We start from the raw sequence: 18,521 nt of genomic DNA, 5'->3' as shown, positions 1-18,521 counted from the left end.
TGTAGCTCCTCAGCAGAGATCTATTCTGGAATTGATATAAGGGGTGTATTTCTGCAGATTCCCCTAGGCACGCCACAGTATCCGCGGGAGGGGCAGATTAGCAGGCCCATATAATGCCAGACAGAAAACCACGTGGAAGACTCTATAATAGAATCCCCCAGAAATCCCTAAGAAAAGTTTAATTGCCATGTACACATTGGTAGAATTAACTCTTGATATTTGCATTTCCAACTCACCCTGCACTTGTAGGATGGCTCGTGTGGGGAACGTGTAGAAATAGACATTCAACCACCCGCTCGCTACTGGACAGCGGATATGACATCAGATATGACCGATTCAGAAAAAGTGGGCAGCTCAGGGACTAAATTCGGTCTAGACGCTCCCAGTCGATGATCCAAGACCTTTTTTCCTGTCATGATAAGCCGGGTCTGAGTTGTCCTGCAGCTCAGGAACTGTCATGTCCAACCATTGACCCTCCATCTGAGGTCCCTGCTCTCTTAGCTTCGGCCTTCCCTCTCTTATTATCCCTCTATGCCCAGTCTTCTCTTCTCCTCTTCTCTCTCTTTGCCTTTTACTCTCGCGACTTTCACTCTTCCCTTCCGTGGTTGCATTCGTTCCGACCATGGTCTTGATCGACAAGCACTCTTATCTGTCGCAGGAGGAGCAACGCCTCAAAGAAGACCGGGAACGCTCTCGATACTGGAAGCGATGGGGTCCCTATGTCGCCGAAAGGCAGTGGGCGACAGGTGAGCTGCCTCCTCGTCTCGGATTTCCGGTTTTTCGGCCGCTGATGACCTCATGTTCGAAAACCCCGCAGTTCGGGAGGACTACTCGTAAGTTGCACCAGGACCCCAATCTCTCACATGGTCGCATGGGGAGATAACAGTGGAGATCATTTGGTTGACCTTGTCGCAGTGAGAATGGCGATGCGTGGAGCTGTAAGAGTCCCTGGCGCTGCAATTGAATCCGTCGTGGGCGAGCGCTGATCCCCCCCGGCCAGACTTCTCGCATGATCACGCCCGGTCTAGAACGTATCGCTGGGGCGAGGATGGGATCGCCGGGGTGTCCGACACCCACGGGATCCAGAACATCGCGTTCGCGTTTTGGAACGAGAAAGAGTAGGCATCGCATGGCGCTCGCCCTGAAGCTCGCTTACCGGCGATAGTGATTTCCTGAAGGAACGTCTCTTCGGCCTGTCCAATCCGCAGGGAAACCATGGAGAGAGCATCAAGGAAGCGCATTTCCACCTCGACAACACCCCGACGGTCGGTCACGTCCCCCGTCGCGTATGGGATGCTTCGCTGACTGTTGCAGCACTCTTACATGAAATACCTGTACAAATACCCGCAGAGCAAATTCCCCTATCAAGATCTGGTAGACGAGAATGCCCGACGCGGGAGACTCGATCGCGAATACCAGATTCTGGACACCGGCGTATTCGATGACAATCGATACTGGGACATCTTCATTGAAACGGCCAAGGAGGGCGACGATGAGGAGGAGCTCATGTTCCGTATCATCGCCTACAATCGGGGCCCTGAACCCGCCCCATTACATATCGTTCCCCATATGTGGTTCCGGAACACCTGGGCCTGGGGCCACGAAGATGCGTCCCTCAAACCCTCCATCGAGAAGGTGACCCCGCTGGCGGCCAAGTCGTCTCACCACAAACTGGGAGACAGATATGTGCGGTTTGCGCCCTCGCCCGCTGCGGGTGACTCCCAGGAAGATATCCTGCCCCAGATGCTCTTTACCGAGAACGAGACGAACAACCAGTTTCTCTGGGGGACCGAGAACGACCAACCCTACGTGAAGGATGCTTTTCACCGGCACATCGTCGATGAGGAGAAAGATGCGGTCAATCCGGCGAACAAGGGCACCAAGTTCGCTGCGTGGTATGCCTTCGACCAAGGCGATGGGATCCCCCCCGGAGAGTGCGCTGTCGTCCGATTTCGGTTTTCCCGGAAGCTTGAGCCCTTTGTGGATGAGGAGGCGCTGGATGATGCGGTCGAGCAGCGTAGATCCGAGGCCGACGACTTCTACTATCACATCAGCCCGCTTCCCATGAGCGAGGATCTTCGCAACATCCAGCGGCAAGCGTTTGCGGGGATGATGTGGACGAAGCAGTACTATCATTTCGTCTGGGATCAGTGGGCCAACGGAGACCCGGGGCTGGTCCCTCCGCCGCCTGGTAGAAAGCACGTCCGCAATCAACAGTGGAAGCATCTGTACATGGACGATATCTTGTCCATGCCAGACTCGTGGGAATACCCGTTCTTTGCGGCATGGGATACTGCCTTCCACTGCATTTCACTGGCAATGATCGATCCCGAGTTCGCCAAAAAGCAGTTGGATCTCCTAACCAGAGAATGGTACATGCACCCCAATGGACAGCTCGCTGCGTATGAGTGGAACTTTGGCGACGTGAACCCGCCGGTCCACGCATGGGCTACATTCCGGGTCTTCAAGATCGAACGGAAGATGTATGGCCGGCAGGACCTGGACTTCTTGGAGCGGGTGTTCCAGAAGCTGCTGCTGAATTTCACCTGGTGGGTGAACAGAAAGGACCAGGAGGGCAAGAATGTCTTTGAAGGTGGGTTCCTTGGTCTGGACAACATCGGCTTGTTCAATCGGTCGGAGCCTCTACCCACCGGAGGCGTCCTCGAACAGGCCGATAGCACCGGATGGATGGCATTCTACTGCTTGTGCATGCTAAATATCGCCCTCGAACTGGCGAAGCACCGTCGCATCTACGAAGACAGTAAGTCCATGTACAAGACGCACAGGGCTTGACTAACCCCCTTAGTTGCATCGAAGTTCTTCGAGCATTTCATCCTCATCAGCGACGCGATGACATTCCGGTCCGGTGGCCAGGAAGCCTCCCTCTGGAACGAAGAGGACGGGTTTGTAACCCCCCCAAAACCTGTCCACAGCCCACCAGTCTAACATAAACAGCTTCTACTACGACGCCATCTCCTACGGTGAACCATGGACGCAACAACTTCCCGTCCGTTCGCTCGTCGGACTCATCCCGCTCTACGCGGTGCTCACCCTCGAGCCCGAGCTGATCAACAAATTCCCCTCGTTCAAGCGGCGCCTGGACTGGTTCATCGAGAACCGCCAGGACGTCGCGGAACGCAACATCGCCAGCATGAAGCGGCGCGGCAAAGGCGAGCGGCTCCTCCTCGCGCTCGTCAGCCGGAGCCGGCTCGAGCAGATCCTCAAGCGGATGCTAGATGAGACGGAGTTCCTCTCCGAGCACGGCATCCGGTCCATGTCCAAGTACCACGGCGACCACCCGTACTCGATGACAGTCAACGGCCAGGAATTCCGCGTCAGCTACGTGCCCGGCGACTCGGACAGCGCGCTCTTCGGCGGCAACAGCAACTGGCGCGGCCCCGTCTGGCTGTGCGTCAACTTCCTCCTCGTCGAGTCCCTGCTGCGCTTCTACATGTTCTATGGCGACTCCTTCCAGGTCGAATGTCCCACCGGCTCCGGCGACTACATGCACCTGGGCCAGGTCGCCGAGGAGATCCAGCATCGTCTGCAGCACCTGTTTGCCCGCAACGACGAGGGCCGTCGCGCCGTCTACGACAATTCCGATCGCCTCGACTTCGACGAGCACTGGAAGGACTACATGTGGTTCCACGAGTTCTTCGACGGCGACACCGGCCGCGGCCTCGGTGCCTCGCATCAGTGTGGCTGGACGGGGCTCATCGCGAAGATCATCCACGATACCGGGTAGGTCTTGTCGGTTGTATCACGCCCCTATGTCAAGTACTGACTGGTTTAGAATCAACTGCCGCCTCCCACACACCCCGCGGTCTCCCTCCGCCGCGGCGTCTCATTACTTTGACGACAGCTTCTATCGCTCTGCACGAGGCGGTCGCGGCAGCCGCCGGCCCAGCGTACGTCGGTCGTCGACGAGCCGCTCCATCGGGAACCGGAGCGACTTCGAGTCGACGTTTACGGGTGAGACGCCCGGTGCCGAGAGCGTCCTCGACGAGGACGAGAAAGAGCGTGGTGCGGACGATCATGTCTCGCAGTACGTGGAGAGTCAGTTGGAGCGGGTGCGCAGCCAGGCATCGATGGGCACGTATGAGGATGAGTTTGAGACGACGGCGGACCAGGCGCCTAACGGTCATTGATACGGGGCTAGAGATAGATAGTGCATGCATTGGTTTATGAATCTTGATCCGGCTTCAGCTGCTAAAGTATGCCTCTTGCCCTCTTACAGATGAGTACGTGTCTACGCGCAGCAAGATGATCGGCGCAGATAACTCAATTCTGTCTATTTAACCCAGAACACGAGTTCATGCTAAGGTAACTTCAAGGGAATTGTAGGGTACAAGAGGGTAACAAAGGGGATAATTTACAAAGCATCAGTGAGGGCCTTGTTCAGCTTGGCGATCTTGGACGAAACGCTAAGATCGATGGTGCGGTCACCGATCTCGACGACGAGGCCACCAACAAGCTCGGGGTCGACCTACACCGATTAGCCGGGGCGAAGTACCAACAGACGAAGGAACATGACATACCTTGGTGACGACCTTGAGCTTCTTACCCTGGCTGTACTCGGACTGGGCGACGGCCTTCTCGAGACGGGCGATGGTCTTCTTGTCGAGTTCCTGCGAACGGTCAGCGCTCATTCTTCGTCCAGCATCCGAAACGCCAAATACACACCTGAGCGCTGGAGATGTTCAGCTCAACCTCACCGCGGTGAGCACCCATCAGAGTCTCGAACTTCTCGCAGACACCCTCCAGGAGGCCGAGACGGTTGTTCTCGCCCAGGGTGGTGAGGAAGTTCTGGACGACCTCGCCCTTGTCGCCGCTCAGCTTGAGGAGCTCCTGGACGATCGCCTGCTTGTCACCGGGGGTGAGGGTCGGGGCGGAGATGAGGCCGGTCAGCTTGCGGTCGGATTTGAGGACCTGGCCGAGGTTGGTGAGGGCCTTGGCGGTCTGGTCGAGGGAGGAGGACTTGGCGGCCGCGGTGTACTAAGTGAGGGATGGCCATTAGCACGGGTTGTGTAGGGGTTTAACAATCAAGGCCCTGTGTTTGGGGTTGTTGTTTCCGGGGTCGGAACGGGTTTTCAGAGACTCAATCCTCGGAGAGTAACGGATCGAACCACTCCCGCCGTAGCCCCGTTCCCACGGGCAAATGCAGATATCACGGCGGTACTGGGAAGTCGCATACCAGAGCGGTGGCATAGGTGCCATCAACGCCGAACAGGGAGACGGGGGGCTTGACGTCCTGGGCCGGGGTGGCATAGGTGCGCAGGCCGTTCAGGGCGGCGGTGCGAGGGACGGAGAACTGCGTGGCGCGGAAGCCAGCACGGGCGACACGAGCGGAGAGCATTGTGACGGTGTGAATAGACGCGAGAGGCGGACTGTGGGGGGTGGAGGAGAAGTTGGGATGGGAGGTCGTGCGGTTCGGCAGGAGAGGGGAGGAGAACAGGAAGTGAGACTTCGACATGCCCGTCACGTGAGATCCCGTTCTCGCCGAGTTTTCGGTTACCTCACCAGACTACGGAACTTTTTTACAGTATACTTCCCTTGATGCGGCCTTCATGCAGATTCATTCTCAGATTGGTTCATTACCCCGGACGCCAGAAAAGAACCCCCGAAATGCCATCCCTTAAAAATGAGACGAGAGAAAAAGAAAGGGAAAAACGCTAATCGCTCCGCAGCATACTCTCCACCAAATCCCCCAACGGCCCCCAGAAATCCTTTCCACTCGCCAACCGGTGCTCGTCAATGAACAACACATAGTGTTTGAAGCTGGTATTCAGGTGTGGCTCCAGTCCCAGATGCACAATCACCGGGTAGTGGTGGCAGTAGATATGTGCATACACACGGTACAACCGCTTGAAGATCTGCCGCACGAGACTGGTGAACCCTTTGGGGAACGGGACGCCTACACGAGTGAGCACTTATGCAGGAAAGAGCGAGTCATGGAAACCTACCCAGCCGGCTTGGAAACATCTGCTCGTTGTCGACATTACTCTGCACCCAACTCATCAAGTGTTCGATGTACTCCGGCGCCGACATCTTCGTTGGGCGCTTGAAGTTCTCCGAGTCTTGCCACAAATACTCGAACCTGTTCCGTCAACAGTTAGCGAGTGTAGTCCGCATCTGGCGAGACATGGCGGGGAGATAATATCCATACTCGTCGGTCGCCTTCATCTCTGGACACGACTGGGGCGAACAGAACTCCGTAATCGAGCCGTAGAGGAGGTTAATCTGGTTGTAGAAATCCACCACTGTTTCTGTTAGCACTCCATCCACTTCTTATGACAGAGTTACACCGCATACCGTTCACCGCAAGCCATTCGTTCAGGTCTTCGCCCTCGGGGAGCTTCACGGCCTTGCGTAGACTACCGCTTCCCAGGGTCGCCTCGGCGAACTGTCTCAACTGGTAACTGCTTGTGCCTTTGGCCGCCGAGCGCGGCTTGAAGGGGGCTCGTGTGCGGGCATTGCTGAAGGGAGTCAGTCCAAGGAAAGCGTGATGCAGAGGCCGAACTACTGGCGACAGGTATGACGAGGGTGGAAGGATGGGGACACGAGGGGTACGGATGGAACTGCAGGAAGGGGTGGAGGATGATGATGACGATGACTTGGATGGCGGGGCAGTGGACGACACAGCAGAAAGGAACGGCACGAACATGGTGGTGATGAATGAAGCCATTCTCCCTCCGTCTCTCAATCTATCTTCACTTCTCGTTTGCGCTTCGTGGGATTATATTGACCCCGCTATCAGTCCGGCTCGAACGATCCGCGGAATGAGGCTTCGAACAGAGGATTGCGACAAGGATGTTTTATCTCGAGAATGCACCTACATTCCCATTCTCCAGGGAGTTCAGTCAGTGATGTCCAGTCAGATGCGACAACCGGGGTAGATCGCAAGGTGTCCGACTCACCGCAAGGAAGAAAACCGGCCAAGGAGGGGAAGTTGTAAACGAAAGGACCGAACGGAGGCGATCACCGGGGAGAGGGAGATGGAAAAGTTTCAGCGCCACGGCTCGAATCAAACTAGATCAATAGCAGCTGAGAGCGCGATCGCCGTCATCGATCGGAATGGATGGAGCTGAGAAGGTCTCCACGATCCCCTCGGCGGAACTTCGACCCATGGGTGGTTGGTTGCCGGGGGGACAGCCCAGCATATTTACTTGATCTGTTCCATACTCCCTACAAGTTCCCTCCTTACGGACATGCTAGCCGGCATCCTGGCCATTATGCAATTATAATTAATCCCTACTATTAATATACGTTATGTTCTGCCCGCAGAATGAGGTATATCGCCTTCATCCCAATCAGTAGCATCAACCAAGTCCGGCGAGCTGTGCAGACAACCCCCCCTTGTCGTACTTCGCATACTTCCCACGACCCTTGTCAATCTCGTGGTAGCGGTCCCAAAACCGCGCGTAGAGTGGCTCCAATACCGCCTGGACCTCCCGAGCCAGCACAGACCGCACCTCGCGCTCCATGTAGAGCGCCTTGTGTCGAGATACCAACTCGTCAAAGCTAGCATTGAACGACTTGAATTTATCCTTGATGGCATCCTTATCCTTGGACGATAAGGATTTGACGATGGCACCCGAATCGACCACCCCGCCGGAGGCAGGTCGGCCAGCCGCCCGCGACGTGTACTGCACGTCGAGAAGATAGTGTGACGTCTCCTTCCAGGCGTCCAGATACGTCGAGGTAGCGCGTTTCCGGAACGAATCAATCCGCGCGATGCTGTCGGGGGAGCCAAGGTATCGTGCGAGCTCGGGGCTCTGCCGGATCGAACGGTCGACGTTGCAGAACACGTTGGACAGGAACACGCCTTGGACAGACTTGGACCGGTGGAACGCCCGGCCCCGCGCCTCGAGGCCGACCATTAGTGCCTCGATCATGTCGAGGATGAAATGCGATAAGAGGGTCGAACTATCGGGGCTCACGTCTAGAGGAGTCGTGCTCGCCGCATTGGCCGTCGAGCGCCAGTTCCCGTCCCCGAGAGATGTCAGGATGGATGCGAGCGGACCAGAATAGTTGGTTAAGGTGGTTAGGGAACTCATGACTTCGTTCACCAGAGGGACGGAACCTCCATCAGGGGGTAGCATCGAGATACCGCCGCACTTCCGCTTCGTTTCTTCAAGCAGCTCCGAAAGCGAAGACTTGGCCGTCTCGCGGACCGGCCGAAGGGCTTCGATGAATAAACTTTTCAGTTCTCCAGTCTTCGAATCGACGCGGTAAGACATGGCAGTTACAATCTCAATGATCTCGAAGGCCAGGAAGCAATCCGTCATGAGGTTGGCTTTGATGTATTGATTGAGCTCTCGTAGAGTTTTCGAATACTCTGCCAAGGCCGGTCGGCAAGTCGCTTGCAGAGCCAGCCCCCTCTGATCCCCGGTGAAGATCCGGGAAATGATGTCGTGCTCAGCGTAGATGAAATTCTCCAGGGCTTTCGAGTAAATCCCAATGCCGTTGGTGCCTTGCTTGTAGGGTCCGTCCGTAGGCCTCCGTTTGACAGTGTTCATGGAAGCAATGGCAAGATTCTGCAAGCCAGATGTGATATAAGGCGCTCTTGTTTCCGCATATATCTTAACAGCCGGGTTGGAGCCATCGCCACGTTGGAATCCTTGTGAAGCGGCCGAGCCGAGCGCCGCGCATATTGGGCCTAGTTCCGCAACTGTATCATCTGGAATCGAAGGGAAGGGAAGCTCTGGAGGAGCATGGACTCGTTAGTGCAAGAGCCACTGAATCGAGATGAATCATGACCGTACCTTTCGTCAAGTAATGCAGCGGCTCTATCGTTGTGCCATGTTCTCTCAGCTTGCTGCGAAACAGATCTTGCAGTTGCGCGGTTCCAGCGTTCAGCAGGGATGTAAATTCGGAGATAGCTTTCTGATTCGATTTCAAATTCGTGGAGTTAAGATCCACCAAGGCCTTTTCCACCCGCCGCAACGCAGCGAGATACTGCGGCAAGTCGCAATTCTGCGGTCTTCACGGTAAGTCAGCACAAGGCACAAATCCCACTCACACACCGAACACCCAGCCCGAAATAGGAACGAAGAAACATACCCCGAGCGAATGATACCCTCCTCCCGACTCTTCGCATCGAGGGGCTGACGGAGGCGATCAATGGCCTCATTGACCTTGTCGATGTTGCTGTTTGTGATTTGGAGGGACTGCGTATTACTGTATATGGGGCCTATGGCATGTTTGACGACATTTCCGCCGGTCTCGAGGCGAACGAGGGAGCCCTGGATCTTCTTCGTAAGGAGCTTGAGCTTCTCGAGGTTGGCGTACAGCACCTCGACCTCGGCGCTCTCCTCCGCAAAAGCTGTGTTTCGGGGGGCAACCATGATCGGAAAGCATTGATGAGTGCCAGATAATCTCAGTTCCAGCACCCTTCCAGCCCCGATATGCCGCCGAGACGAAATGGGATGAATCGACGATGGAATCGAAGCTGATGACAGGGAAGCTCCCACATGACGCGGGGTGGACCAAGCGGGTACTGATGACTAAGGTCTGACTAAGATATCGCATAGTTCGTTGCGCTCGACAATGCCATTGTGCAATAGAAGGAGATTGACATGTTCAATTACGCTCTTGATTCGTCTATATAGTATACCCTTCGTCCTCCTCGGGGACCCTCTCGCGAACTGTCTCCCCGTAGACTGTGATTGGGATAGAAACCTCAAACGACTCACATCCAAGATTCTCCAAGGCAGTCAGAATCTGCCCTCGATCGTCTTCATGCACAGCTTCCAAGAGCTGCGTTCCAGAAGGCCCCGTACCCATCTCATTATGGGAACTTGGCGTGACAAACTCGAAGCGCAGCTCCCACTCGTGATTGACTCCACTGGTCAGGATTGTTGGTGTCGCTGAGATCGGCACTGCCGGACTGAACACAACCCGCGTCGAATATAGGGTATTCTCGAAAAACGAAGCATGGACGCGGCGCGTTGCCCGGCGAATGCTGGCCCCAGATCTCACTGCTAACGAGCCGGCGACTCGCTCAGATGTCTCTAGAGTAGCTCGAATCGCATAACAGGGCAGGGCGGTATCGGCGAAATCCACCGCGGCAATAATGGTCTCGCCCAATCGATGTGCTGGGCGGTTCAGTACGACCACAGCAATGCGGCGCCCATTGCGAGCGATCTCAAATCGGTTAGGACTACGCGAAGAATTCGGCGCCTGGTTGCTTCGAAGCACTGCCAAGTCAATCGCATCTTTGCAGGTTAGTGGTCCTGTAGATGCGTCATGGCTCGGCCGCTTGTCCGGTACAGACTCCGGAGGTTGCAATAGACTGCTGCGAGATTGTTTTTCAAGGAGTTCGTCGACGTAAGATAAGAACTCTGGTGCAGACGCCCACGTCGGCGCACTGATGCTCTTTGGCTTTGCTGGAGGAGGTAGGGAAGACCCAACCTTCTGAACCCGAGCTTCATCACGCAGGAGCACGTAAGGGTTCATCAGGTTGTGGCCGAGGATTTCTCCTTGTCCTAAAGCAGTTAGTATGCCTCCCACAGATCCACAAGGACACAGGCTCACCATTAACACCGCTGAATACTCGGAACGGTATACTAATACGGTTGACTCGCTGAGGTTCATTCGCACTGCTGGGCCGCTGGGTACCAATCACCAGATTATAGGAAATTTTGATCGCCTTCCCTTTGTGACTTGCCGGAAGTCCACTGGGTAGTGTAAAAGAAAAGGAGTAGGATTGTTCCTCCCCGGGCGCCAATCGGAGATCCACGAAGAGGAGCGACTGGGACGTCGAGAGCAAAGGGATCGATCTGGACGAAGAGACCCCTCGCATATCACGGAGACCATCAAGGTCATTATTCGAAAGAAGACCATTTAAGGACTCCTCAATTGCATTCCATTTGAAAGCGCCCCAGAAGCCACCGCCTTTGCGACTTTTGTCACTCCGTGTACCGGGGTTCCCGTTGGGTACGCCCATATTCCCCTGTCCACCGACAACACCTTTCCGTTTAACCTCTTCAAAGGCGGACTGGTTAATTAACGAGCCATCCACGGTAAAAGACGCACTGATCTGAGCGTAGCCCATAAGGAGAGTCTGGTTGTTGAGCGAATGGCTTTGGGGCTCCAGGCTGGACATGTGTCGCGCATGGCGAGGCGCATTCGACCTCGGAACAGGTATAGAGTAATTGGTGTATTCGGATTGTAGGGTTTCTGAGGAGCCGTTACCGACAGAGTAGAACTCCCCACTGCTTTTATGGCTTCCACTAAGGCTGGAAGTTGACATGATCTTCGTAAGTTGAGGTACTTGCGCAGGGGTCAAGGAGGATTGTTCCCGTTCACTCTGTTTGGACGGAGTTGTTGCGCCATTATTTGCATCTGCCGATAGAGGGGACGGCGACGTGTTTGGACGATGACTACTAGGGTCTGTCGTTGGTGAAGCGGGGAATTTGAAATCGATTGGAGGTAGAGGAGGTCGGCGAGCAACACGCGGCGACTCCATCGGCCGGATAGGACTGTGTGCTGCAGACCCAGGGCGGCTACCCCGGGAGAAACCTTCTACATCAAGTCTCAAGCCATTGGAAGAAGGTGCTATAGGCGACTCGGGGGGAGGATAGCCACGAGATGGCCTGCGACCTGGGTGGTAAAACGATGTTTCAGTCTGGGATACTGGGGACCATCTTCAGTGCCATCTCAGTGCTCACCTTTCCCAAAAGGGTCCTCATAGCCTTCGTATCGCCTCGGAGGAACCTGCAAACTTGCGGACCGGCCATGACCCCTGACCGGCTTCGACCGGTTGAACTGCGAGGACGATCTCGGGGTACTATCAGGTGGAAGATCACTGTCAATGGATAGAATAGACACTGATCGCTTGTGTTTGTGGCCCGGAGGAGGGCCACTTCGAGGCGTTGAGGGAGGTGGAAAGCTATGAGAGCCAATTAACGGAGAGCTCACGGATGAGGAGATTCGATGGGTTGGGGTTCGTTTCGCGAGAGTCGGGTAGGATCGACGATGCGAATTGAAAAAGAGACTCTGGGGGGATTTCAGGGAGAATAATGATTCCGAAGGAGGGCTGGTATTCCCAGTTCGAGACTGTTGGCGTTGATGGGGGAGCTGCCCGCCATTGCTCGACTCCGCGCTTTGCTCCGCAACGTTCTTAAAGGTGATGGTGCATTCCACATCCTCCCCCGCAAAGATGGTTTGGTCTTTCCATTTCACAAAAACCTGGATGTCCGATGGCATGGCGATGGATGAGGCGTCACCATGTAGGTCGACGAAAGCGCGCAACGACTCGGAGTTCACGTTGGATGGGGGTACCGGCCGCCACCAAAAGAGGGAGTCGACGAGGTTGGATCAATGCGCGAGGGGATGAGTATGATGGTTGAGGTAACAGATGCCGACTCAGGGCATGGCCTTCAAATGATGCGGGCCATAGGCCATGGGAGGGGAAGGGGAGAAGAGAGGGAGGGAGAGAGACCGTTGGGCTTGAATGAGTCCGGGTGGTTGTTCGGAGATATGGCGGGTGTCCGTCAATCCACTCAGGTAAGCATGGAAGCACCTGACGATGCACAAGCCAGGATCTCCCCCAATGATCTCGATTGAACTACTTTCTTCACAATGCTCTCTAAGAGCTTCGTGTGATATTAACTGACTTGGCAGTTCAGAGAAATCCGCTGCCCCGTATTTGGGTCTTTACGTCACATGTCCGAGCTTCGGCTCGCGAACCTATTTACCAGGCTACCTAGGTATATGCAATGCTAGATATGATACAAGATTTAGAGGTTACAGCCCGCGCAGAAGTAATCACTTCCCACGCTTATGGCGGGCATCGTATAATACATTGGTATCAGAGAAGGCGTCGGTGCGTTTCGTCTTCGGTCGCAGACCGAGTTCCGATAGATGTCCCCAGATTCGATCATGTCGCCTCTCCCATCGCTTGCGTCGATCCTCCAGCTCTTCCTCGGAGGCTCGCCACTTACTCTTCAGGATCCGTCGAATAGCTTCTGGGGATACGCCGAATTGCTCAGCCAGAACTGGGGTGGTGAACCGGTCGGGCGCGACAGCATTCAAGTGACGAATGCCCTCTAGAGCATCAGGGGAGAGCTTCTTTGGCGGATTCCACCCGTCACGAAACTTCCGCCTCAAGGCATCTTTTTGGATCTGCCATCCTTCTTTCTTTTTCTTTGGCTTGGGGCCTGCGCGCTTCAATTCGTTATCTAAGCGGAGCTTGGTTCCTACGCCTTCCACCGACTTCTTATGCATCGTCGCAACTTCTGGTGAAGTATGTGGTGTATCTGCCGGCGTAGGGTTTGAGGTATCAGCCCTAGTCGTGAGCTCCTCTATAGAAACCTCATTATGATGGGTGTTCTCATGTGGCTGCGACCGAGGCGTGGCTGGCGGCTCCGTGGAGGATGTTAACGGTCTGGATTGCACGGATCCATTAAGTGGAATCGACCGGAAATGTCGTAAATTGGCAGGTTTACGATGCCGGCCAAGGGAAGGAAGCTCCGAAGCAAGTTCAGCACGGAAGACGTTTCGGAGGACTGTAGGCAAAGCGAGGGATGTCGAGCGAGCACAGAAAGCGACCATCATGCATCCGGAAGAGAAATGCGGCGCGCAAGAAGATATCAAAAAGCTAGGTTGGTGGCGGAATGAAAGGGAAGAGATTGAGCAGTGGTCGGTTTCATGGAGGAAATGAGGTGACCAAACGGGAAGATCTCAGTTTGGCGGCCTGAGGCATATGTGGTCATGTGACTGTATACAACTCCACCTTATTATTCGTACGACGCTACATAGTGATAGGCACCTATCGAAGCTGATCACCTTGTTCAATAGTGGATGGAACGACTTGTCTAAGCAAGGTGTTGTGCTTTCAAGTCGAGCAGTGAACCACCGAAGATATATCTCCGTGGTACACATGAGGCCAGTTTGTTTATATATCTGGCAGCTCTGGTTCGAGTTACCCCAGCTAATACTTCTCCCTTCTCCATCCACCTCCGTCTCCCCACGACCAGTCGTTTCCTTCGTCTCCTCCACAGCAACCCATACCCTCAGAGAATTCGAAGACTGATATTCTACTTCCCGTCCTGGCAGAACCGAACGACGATCATCAGTGGGAGGGCCACCAGACGCCTCGGGTGTCGATCCACCTGGACCAAAAAGGAAAAAGAAAAGGGCCGTCATTCATTCTTCCCATCAACCAGGGGAATGTCGCATGGGGAAGGGGAATTTTCTCCTGCAAATCCAGATCAGTGCGAGTTCACCTGGTCGGTGCCCCGAGACTATCTGGCGACTGATGTCGACAGATCCCCGACTCCCGTGAACCACCGTGTCGGACCAACACCTGTTCCTGGCGCTGGATTTTAGGTTATTAGTGAGAAGGGATTGACTGTCAGATCCCTTCGATCCCTCCTCCATCGGGTCGGTTCGCCAATCCCTGCGCCTCCGCCCACTGGAATGCTGGAGCTAATCTGGGAGCTCCCATAGCTCTCTCTCTCTCCACCACTCCTGGATTCTTCCCTCCTTCTCATCCATTCTTTTCTCGTCACTCCTTCAACCGTTGTTTGGTGGCTGTCGCTCTCTTCTTTATCCTCTCCTCTCTTCTTTCTCTGTGGCTTCTCACTTCCACCCCGCCTTCGTTTCTTTCCTCCGATCACATCACGCCGCTCCCGCGCACTCTGATCTGCTCGATTTCCCATCTCCCTGCCCGAAAACCTTCTCCTGCATCTGAGAAATACCTCTCTTAATTAAACTGGCTGTCTTTCGCCACCGAGTCTTGTTTTCCTACTCGTTCCATTCTATCACATGCGGGCGATAGAGTCATCCTCATACCCTATCGAACTGCGAAACCGCGACGCGACCAATGCAATCAAACGCCCCAGCACACCCTGGGGATACTGCACCATCGTGAACCACCTCAATCCTTGCCGGTAATGGCGTATAATTCTCTCAGCGTGAAATCGAAATCGGCTGGCTCCGGCTCCTCCCTTCGAATCACGCCGTCGAACTCTCCGACCATCCGACCACCCCCGCGGACCCCCAATCGGGCGCCCCAATACCAATCGACCTTGGCCCTCCGTACCGTCATCGGAACGACCACAACAACTCCCAATGGCTTTTGCAGTCACGATCAGAGTCGCTCCTTTGCCCTATGTGCCGGCTCGGCAGCCGTGCTGGCAGAGTTGGATGACGACCATAATGTGACGCAACGGTTCTTTCGAGCGCGCCCCTCCGTCCCCAGTGTACATCCCATAACATCGTTCTACAACCCGTCTACTCCTCCCATCACACCAAATACACGGAAAAAGTCGTTCTCCGGCATCAAGCCTTCGACGAACGGCGTAAGTTACAGTGGCTCACCCTCCAATGAATCGGTAGACAATACCACGCCTCGTGCTTGGTCTTCAAGAGAGAGAGTCAAAGCGGTAACTAGCGTGGCAATCAGTCCCAATGGGAGGTTTCTTGCAGTGGGAGAGGCGAGTTGCAGTCCTTTGAAACGGCGTGAGGATGGTACTGACTTTCCCAGACCGGCTATAATCCCCGAGTTCTCATCTTCTCCACCGCAAAAGATGCACCACAAGATGTGCCTCTTTCAATCCTGGCTGAACATACTTTTGGGGTTCGTAGCTTGTCATTTAGCTCGAACTCGCAATACCTAGCCACTCTTGGGGACGTAAACGACGGCTTTCTTTTTGTATGGAACATCAACCTCAAGAACGGCGCGGCGAAGCTGCATTCCACGAACAAATGCACCTCTTTCATCCATGAGATGTGCTGGATGGGACAGACTCTGATCACGTATGTGTTCCATCTTGTATTCCTGCAGTTCCCTGGCTAAGCTCCATTTAGGGCAGGTGTTCGGCACGTCAAGGTTTGGCGGCTCCCCGATGTCAATGCCGGATCCCCTTCCAAGTCCCGACCAAACGGGGAATTGGCCCCTGGCACGCCAACAACTGCCCCCAAGGCCCTATCGGGAAGGAATTGCTTGTTGGGGACACTGGCCGAGAATACATTCACCAGCGTTGCCAGTATTTCGGACCAAGAAGCTGTTCTCGGCACAGACACGGGGGCTTTGTGTTTCTTGGATGATAATGAGTCATCCCAGAAGTTGTCTGTCGTCCAAAACCTAGGATTTGGTATTACTTCCTTAGCGGTGGACTCAGATCGGTCTTGTATCTGGATAGGTGGCCGAGGACAGCAGATGAAGAGAGTCTCGATGGAAGAACTACGGCCACATACGAAAATGGGTCCCGTGGAAAACAGACGGCTGCCCACTCCAGAAAGCAAGATCAAGGGTTCTGCCATTACTTGCATGGGTTCGCTGACGTCCCATTTGGTGGCAGTGGATTCCACGAAAGCAATTCATATCTATCCAATGGACGCCCTAGCTAGCTCTGACCAACAGGATCCTTCTGGAATCACCTTATCAGCTCACAGGGACGCCGTCCTTGGTATCCGTTCACTAGCCCAACCTAATGCGTGGGATGCCGACTTTTTCACGTGGTCATGCAAAGGCACTGTCAATTTTTGGGATCTAGATGGCAAATGCCATGATTCGAAAGTGGTGACTCTTGAGCAGATTGCTGGTAATGACAGCGATCATTTAAATGAGCTCAAGGTATTGCGAGCCACTGAGTGCAAGGACCTTTTCGTATCTGGCGATAAATTTGGCGTGTTGCGGTACGTGACCGAGGAGAACTTCAACTATCTGCAGCGGTACTAACATGGACTAGAGTTTTGAAAGGGCGCTCATTGGAGTGCGTGAATGTTGTCCGAGCACATGGAGGTGAAATAACCGACATTGCCTTACATTCGACTGGTGAAACTTCTATAATTGCCAGTGGTGGACGTGACCGCATGGTTCAGCTCTTCCAGCGGGACAGAGAAAATCTCCAGTTGATCCAGACAATGGATGATCATGTTGGAGCTATAGGACAGCTCCTCTTTGTGAACAATGGACAAAGGCTACTATCATGCTCTGCGGATCGAACAATCATTGTCAGAGAACGTGTGACTAGGGAAGAAAGTGGTTCCACTGTTGTCGCATACATGATCTCTAAAGTAATAACGGTGAAAGCCTCCCCGGTCTCCATGGCTTTATCTACGGAAGACACAGAATCGATCGCAGTTTCGACAGTGGACCGTTGCATCCAGCAGTACGAGATTGTTTCTGGCCGAAACCTCCAATCATTCCGGGCTCTTGACTCCGAGTCAAATGATACGGTCGTTATGGGGGCGCTCACTGTGGCCGACGAAACCCCAGGACAGAGTCCTAGGCTTCTCATTGGCGTCTCGGGAACGGATAAGTCGATTCGTGTTTATGACCTCGCCCGAGGAGTTCTTCTCACGGGTGAGTTCGGTCACACAGAAGGAGTCAGCGACGTCTGCTTGCTGGAATCCCGACGGGGTCCACCAGGGAAAATTACCCGCACGCTCGTCAGCTCTGGCATGGATGGGGTCGTGATGATATGGGACGTACTAGTTCAGCCCCAGCAGCAACCTGAATCGGTCCAGACCGCCGCAAAAGAAGACGAGGTATTATCGAAAGAATCACCCTTATCTCAGCCTCCACTGCGCAAGATATTGTCGCGAAATGAACTGGCTGGCTTCCGACAAGATAACTCAGCAACAACGCCTACATCGATGCGTGAACACTCACCGCCATTGGTTCGCAAGTTCTCCAAACTCTCTCTTGAGTCGAATAGCGGCAGTCCTGTCCCTTCCACCCCTCCCTCCACTTCCACGCGCCCTTCACCACTCTCTGGATCCCGTCTCGCGCGATTCCATGAGACACCTTCGCCTGCTAGTTCAACCCCTACGCCCGTAAAGCGCAGCAGCAACCCGAATAATGTCCGAAGGTCATCACTGGACTTCCGATCCCACCGCACTAGAAACGCAGGAAAAAGCGAATTCGGTAGCCTAGACATGTCCACTGAGCAGGTCTGTCGCACGTTGAAAGCCTACCGGAAGAAGCTGAATGGATCTACCGAACACCTTCACTCACAGAAAGAGCTGGAGAGAGAGTTGGGTCTTACACTGCGTGTCCTGGGCTCCCGGAATCTCAAGTGCGAACACACAAGAGGCGAAGTGGAGGAGACAGACAGCAGTGGGAAAGAAAATGAGGCCGACAAAGTCGTCTCGGTTCCTCCTGTCACTGACGACAATGTGCATCTTGTGAAGCATCGCACACCATCTACTCCAAATCTGAGATACAAGAATTTCTCAAGGCCTACCAGACGTCCCTCACTTGATGTCACTGGAGAGGGATAAGGGCAGCCGTTTTCTGTGGTCTGGACATCGTTGTGACCGGTATTTCCTTCCTCTCATCATTCTAGCATCTAAGGCATCCATGGTGTTACTGGGCGTTGCTTGCATGTCTCAAGGATCGGCATACACACCTACTACCCATTGTATTGTCGCTCTTTTTCGTTAAACAAATCTGTTTTCTAAAGGCTTCGCGGGGGGTTTTTTTTTTTTTCTTATCTTATGCCTCAATACTTCCAGGGATGTTTCATCAATTGCGTCTTCTTTTGTCGCCATGCGATATTTAGCAT

General features: G+C 54.3%; 7 protein-coding genes across 7 annotated transcripts; 2 read left to right on the top strand and 5 right to left on the bottom strand.

Moving 5' to 3' along the window:
- Positions 1-622: 622 nt before the first annotated feature.
- On the top strand, positions 623-4,148 carry BDV59DRAFT_202075 (uncharacterized protein; the record flags this gene model as incomplete). Its single annotated transcript, XM_073693954.1, has 9 exons — positions 623-746; positions 818-833; positions 916-938; positions 1,001-1,118; positions 1,166-1,265; positions 1,315-2,761; positions 2,807-2,903; positions 2,956-3,741; positions 3,794-4,148. The coding sequence occupies 9 exons, from the start codon at positions 623-625 to the stop codon at positions 4,146-4,148; spliced, it is 3,066 nt and encodes a 1,021-aa protein (XP_073547854.1).
- A 96-nt stretch (positions 4,149-4,244) lies between these two features.
- Positions 4,245-5,435, bottom strand: BDV59DRAFT_32086 (F1F0 ATP synthase subunit 5). Its single transcript, XM_073696192.1, has 4 exons — positions 5,195-5,435; positions 4,684-4,995; positions 4,539-4,628; positions 4,245-4,486 (listed from the first exon to the last, which is right to left on the bottom strand). Exons 1-4 carry the CDS (start codon positions 5,354-5,356, stop codon positions 4,373-4,375), a joined length of 678 nt encoding a protein of 225 aa, XP_073547853.1. The 5' UTR covers positions 5,357-5,435; the 3' UTR covers positions 4,245-4,372.
- A 23-nt stretch (positions 5,436-5,458) lies between these two features.
- BDV59DRAFT_178403 (Mob1/phocein family protein) lies at positions 5,459-7,079 on the bottom strand. Its single transcript, XM_073689774.1, has 5 exons — positions 6,663-7,079; positions 6,313-6,476; positions 6,167-6,260; positions 5,964-6,097; positions 5,459-5,914 (listed from the first exon to the last, which is right to left on the bottom strand). Exons 1-5 carry the CDS (start codon positions 6,683-6,685, stop codon positions 5,673-5,675), a joined length of 657 nt encoding a protein of 218 aa, XP_073547852.1. The 5' UTR covers positions 6,686-7,079; the 3' UTR covers positions 5,459-5,672.
- A 132-nt stretch (positions 7,080-7,211) lies between these two features.
- Positions 7,212-9,435, bottom strand: BDV59DRAFT_178398 (EXO70 family protein). Its single transcript, XM_073689773.1, has 3 exons — positions 9,064-9,435; positions 8,766-8,983; positions 7,212-8,704 (listed from the first exon to the last, which is right to left on the bottom strand). The coding sequence occupies exons 1-3, from the start codon at positions 9,345-9,347 to the stop codon at positions 7,320-7,322; spliced, it is 1,887 nt and encodes a 628-aa protein (XP_073547851.1). The 5' UTR covers positions 9,348-9,435; the 3' UTR covers positions 7,212-7,319.
- Positions 9,436-9,575: 140 nt separating this feature from the next.
- BDV59DRAFT_178397 (putative intracellular protein transport protein (Sat1)) lies at positions 9,576-12,465 on the bottom strand. Its single transcript, XM_073689772.1, has 3 exons — positions 11,673-12,465; positions 10,537-11,604; positions 9,576-10,487 (listed from the first exon to the last, which is right to left on the bottom strand). Exons 1-3 carry the CDS (start codon positions 12,208-12,210, stop codon positions 9,604-9,606), a joined length of 2,490 nt encoding a protein of 829 aa, XP_073547850.1. The 5' UTR covers positions 12,211-12,465; the 3' UTR covers positions 9,576-9,603.
- A 1-nt stretch (position 12,466) lies between these two features.
- rrg9 (mitochondrial ribosome assembly protein RRG9) lies at positions 12,467-13,643 on the bottom strand. Its single transcript, XM_073689771.1, has one exon. The coding sequence runs from the start codon at positions 13,558-13,560 to the stop codon at positions 12,772-12,774; it is 789 nt and encodes a 262-aa protein (XP_073547849.1). The 5' UTR covers positions 13,561-13,643; the 3' UTR covers positions 12,467-12,771.
- A 1,140-nt stretch (positions 13,644-14,783) lies between these two features.
- On the top strand, positions 14,784-18,280 carry BDV59DRAFT_32021 (WD40 repeat domain-containing protein). Its single transcript, XM_073696191.1, has 4 exons — positions 14,784-15,443; positions 15,494-15,765; positions 15,817-16,647; positions 16,701-18,280. The coding sequence occupies exons 1-4, from the start codon at positions 14,901-14,903 to the stop codon at positions 18,235-18,237; spliced, it is 3,183 nt and encodes a 1,060-aa protein (XP_073547848.1). The 5' UTR covers positions 14,784-14,900; the 3' UTR covers positions 18,238-18,280.
- The last annotated feature ends 241 nt before the right edge of the window (positions 18,281-18,521 follow it).

Source organism: Aspergillus ambiguus (assembly GCF_047715705.1).
Source record: "Aspergillus ambiguus strain CBS 117.58 unplaced genomic scaffold BDV59scaffold_16, whole genome shotgun sequence".
NCBI classification, from domain to species: Eukaryota; Fungi; Ascomycota; class Eurotiomycetes; order Eurotiales; family Aspergillaceae; genus Aspergillus; species Aspergillus ambiguus.
This window is presented reverse-complemented; position numbering and strand designations above follow the sequence as displayed.